At 34.9% G+C, this 4541-nt stretch overlaps 1 protein-coding gene across 2 annotated transcripts in view; it reads left to right on the top strand.

Annotated features, from left to right (window-relative positions):
- The window catches only part of LOC105622582 (probable nuclear hormone receptor HR3), an 81798-nt gene that overhangs the window by 57537 nt on the left and 19720 nt on the right, over positions 1 to 4541 (top strand). For both annotated transcript variants that reach the window (XM_012203999.1, XM_012203998.1), the window contains exon 2: positions 3899 to 4126. In XM_012203999.1, the coding sequence (XP_012059389.1) occupies positions 3899 to 4126 (228 nt within the window). The remainder of the gene's footprint in view (positions 1 to 3898; positions 4127 to 4541) is intronic.

Raw genomic sequence — 4541 nt, 5'->3', positions numbered from 1 at the left:
GAGAGGAGAGGAGGGAGGGAGGAGAGAGAGAGAGAGAGAGAGAGAGAACAGTCGCACCGCGTGTATACTCGTTCTTCACTCGCGGTCATATATGTTCCGAATGCCTCCCGAAATTCTCGATCACAACCAAAGAAATCTGAAGAGTGTAGCCGCGAGTGCTCCCACGCCAACTGCGCGGCGCGTAGTATTAACATTACGCAGACTTTTCCTCATGTTTCTCGTCGCTTTCTCTCTTTTCATCCTGCGTTCTTTATCGTTATATCAATTTCTTCGAAACAATCTTCGAAAAGATTTCCTCGTTTGGAGCACGCGAGCGTTGAACGGAAGTTCACCGCGTCAGTCTGAGTGAATCATCTTATTGACGTGAATCAATTCGCAAAGACCGTCTTTCTTCGCTTTCCACCAACGCGAGCATCGTCTTCCGTTTTTGCTCGTCGCGCAAAACTTGTCCCGTGGATTCGCGCGAGTGGTATATCGTCTGTCCTGTGTGTACGTGTGTGGAAAACGTATGTAACGAAAACGCGTAGTGCGATCGAATTGCGCGGCTGGAAAGTCTCCAGGTGGAAAATCGCGGAGAAGAGCGCGTGTTGTGCGTACACGCGCGATTCCATATACTTTTCTGTCGCGCTTGCGCGCGGTTCACGATTTGCGCGCTATTCGTGTAGTCGCACGACTACACGGTGGACAAAATTGTTCGTTCAGATTGTGTGTGCGGAGCTTAAAGAAGAATTTAAAGAAAATAAGATAGCATTTCACCTCATGGGAAGTTGTATAGTTATTTAATAATATTTACGAATCCTATATATAATTCTATGACTTGTAGCTATTTGTACTTTATATTACGATTAATGTAGAGTAAAACGCATAAATTCTTACTTCTGAATTTCTCTCTTAAAGAAGATTTATCATCGAGTTTTTTTTTGTTTGCCTCCTCTTAGATTGATAAATTGTAATTTGTTCAAAATGTTCAAAAAATATGTTTCAGTCTGTTTGCTAAAACGTCTGCTTGTTTCAGTAAAGTTATATTAAAATTTCCATGGAAAAATTTCTATGGATATATAACTTAACTTACAACGAAACTTTATACGAAGCACTATTGCCTCCTTTTATCTCGGTCTGACTAAAGCTTATTATGAGCAAAACGAAGTAATTATAGTAATGAAGAAATTAAAATAAAAAAAATAGGTTAATGATATATAATGGCAACGATATATAATGGACAATATTATATTTTACTATATATTTTATATATATATGTGTATGTATATATACATTATTTTTGCTTGATTACGTTGCATTAAATATTAATAAGAATAATCTATATATATAAATCAGAAGAAAGAGGCAACATCACATACTTTGTGATTATTGTACATCTATATATTATAACAAATTTGGTATGAGATTATTCTCTACAGAAAAGAAAACGCTACATCGAAATTGCTTCAACAAAAGATAAATCGAACAAGAATGCGCTTAAAAACTCTCATACAAAGTAAGAGAAAACATTTGCCGACATAAGCTATTTTAGTCATTGTGAAAAAAGAAATTAATAAGAAGCGAGATAATGATATAAAATAATTCGAAAGACAATATAAAAAATTCTTTTAGAAAAATCGCGGATAATTATTTTATAATAATCATTTTAATAAGAATACACTTTATTTTGTTAGACGTAATAAATATTAAAATTATTCTCATATCTTATTTTAGCTGTATTGTATAACTGGTGACTTTTCATATACAAATAACAAAGAATTACATTGTGAACTACAACAATACATCGACGTGGTGTAAGAGGAAGGCGACTATTTCGATTTCGGGAGTTCCGGGTATAATGCCTGTCCACCGTTGCCGTTGCACGCTGCGCTCTCCGCATGACGCACGTCGAAGATGCGAGCGTGCCGGGTGACTGTACTCTGGGTTCATCGTTCTCGGTTATGTAATGTTCGGCCGCGTATGTATGGTGCAAGCGCCTCGACGTTCTGCTCGTGGCGCTAGAGTTGCCGGACGGGAGAAGCATATTCGGGCGATATATATCCAGACTGGGGACCGGCTACGCACCAAATCCTCGTTTCCGTGCACGCACACGCGCACGTGCGAATAATCACGACACTTCACCCATCCTTTTTCCCCGCTTTACGAAACTGTTTTTCGCACTGATTTTTTTCTGGCCGCTAACAAGCCCTGCCGTTGAGAGTTTTCAAATTTTTTTGTATAACTTTTTAAAATCACCGATTCATTTTTTTGAAAAGTTTTTGAAAGAATAATTCTGTAATTACGCGAGTGAAAAGTTTTTATACATCTCTTTTTTTCAATGTCTGAGTACGTTTTTTTATTAATAATATAGAGTAACAAAATTTACGATTCCATTCTTTAACAAATTGAATGTAAAACTTAACGAAATTACAATTTTCAATTCTAAAAATAACTCTAAAAGATGATTTTTAGCCTGTGAATTTAATACAGATATATGTCATACAGTTTATACCAGTGCTTACTGGAAATCGAATTAAATTGCGATTACACAATGTATATATGTTTGAATGTCATTATCTTTGTGAACGATAAGAAAAGAGGAATTTGATCTAACCCTAGCAGATAAAAAAACGATAGATTTTGAGACTCATAAACTTGTTTAACAAACAACTCAGTTTTTGCCAAGAATTTAATAAGCAGAATTTAATAAGTTTTCCTTAAATTTTTCTAATTTAAAATTTCTTCAATTATTTCTTTCGTAATATTATTTTTACTTTAAAGATTTACTTTAAAGAAGAAAATGTAAGAAAATAATTTACTAGTTTTGATTTTGAATAATTCAAACATTCGATAATAATAATAATAAACTTGATCTTCAAAATATTTTACATCGCTTTGTATTAATTTTTTAAATTAAAAATATTATTACTTAATTAAAGAACAATTCAACGAACGCATTTTGAGAGTGGTTATGTATTTTTATGTAATACTCCACATAAAATATATCGTGAAAATGAATAGTGTGTATTTAAGACAAAGACTCAATTAAAGACTAATTAAGGACGTTCAGTCCACGGACGACTGATTTCGATCGTAGTCATACACGTGGATCTTCAGAAATCGAGCCGGTATTGTCCTCACGATAGATCGTAAATGAAACCAGCAAGAAATATCTGTAAATGGAGGGAAGTCTGTCAGGATTTGGCGGGCCTACGTGGGGTGCGGACAGTACGAGTCCACAATCGACGGAAAGATCGAGATCGAGAGAGAGATCCGCGCAGCCTCTCTCCGATGCTGGCAGCGCGGTCCTCGATGATCGTAGATTGCAGGCCAATTCGATACGAGGTAGAGCCATTAAAGAAACTAGGTGATATATTTACAATTGTAAATATATTAAAACTTCTTAAAATAATTTCGATTACTTCCAACTCGATTCACAATTAATACAATGGCTTTAATAAAGAATAAAGAACAAAACGATTATATGCGCGGCTTAAAATTAATATATTTATTGTGATTATACACCGATTTGAATTTTAGAACTTTAGAACTTTACATATATAATTTAAGGAATTCTGTTATATTACTTATAAGTTTTTTATTTGATAAGTACGAAAAGAATGCATTTTATAATACATTCTTGATGAATAAATCAGAATATGTCGTTACATAGAGAATTCAATTTTTTAGTAATTTAATGGAAATCTTCGAAGCGAAGAAATTTGAAATGAATTATAATAAAGATGATAAAAAAGAAAATCCGTTAGTACTTTGCTAGATATATATGAATGAAACCTTGAAATTTGATGAAGTATTATTTATATTATGAAATAAAAAAAGTTATGAAGCAAGGAAAAATTTTGCAAGACATTTTGATTTGAGCTCATAATTGAATTGCTCGTTTCTTTTATGGTTACAGCTCAGATCGAGATAATCCCATGCAAGGTATGCGGGGACAAGAGCAGCGGCGTACATTACGGTGTGATCACCTGCGAGGGTTGCAAGGGCTTCTTCAGGCGGTCGCAGTCATCGGTCGTCAACTATCAATGTCCGCGGAACAAGAATTGTGTGGTCGACCGTGTAAACAGAAACCGGTGCCAGTACTGTCGGTTGCAAAAGTGCCTACGCCTCGGCATGTCAAGAGATGGTGAGTACTTTCAACTGCTCCAACCTTTCGTCACCTTCTTTCAGAGAGACGAATCGTTCTTGTCACTCAGTGGGATTCTTGAAATGAAAAGATGTAAAGCTTTATATCTTCTTCTCGCACATTATTCTCGTGTTAGAAAAGTATACGATTCACATTTAACATCATTTTCAAATTTTATATAGGAAGAATTACTTTTGCACCATGAGTGCCATGGCTTGGCACTCATGGCAGACACATACATGGCAAGATTATGAATCTCTTCGTTTATAAAAGAATTTATATATGCGTGTGTGAGTTGTGTAAACCTTTAGTATACGCGATTAAGTCATTTGTGTCCTGCACATTTCTTTCTTTTAAAATACTAAGTGCACTTAGCTAGAGATAATGGTCTCTATTCTTTACTTTTTTTAAATAC

The sequence above is a fragment of the Atta cephalotes genome (assembly GCF_000143395.1).
Source record: "Atta cephalotes unplaced genomic scaffold scaffold00047, whole genome shotgun sequence".
NCBI classification, from domain to species: Eukaryota; Metazoa; Arthropoda; class Insecta; order Hymenoptera; family Formicidae; genus Atta; species Atta cephalotes.
The sequence above is the reverse complement of the archived record's forward strand: the minus strand, read 5'-3'. Positions and strand labels throughout refer to the sequence as shown.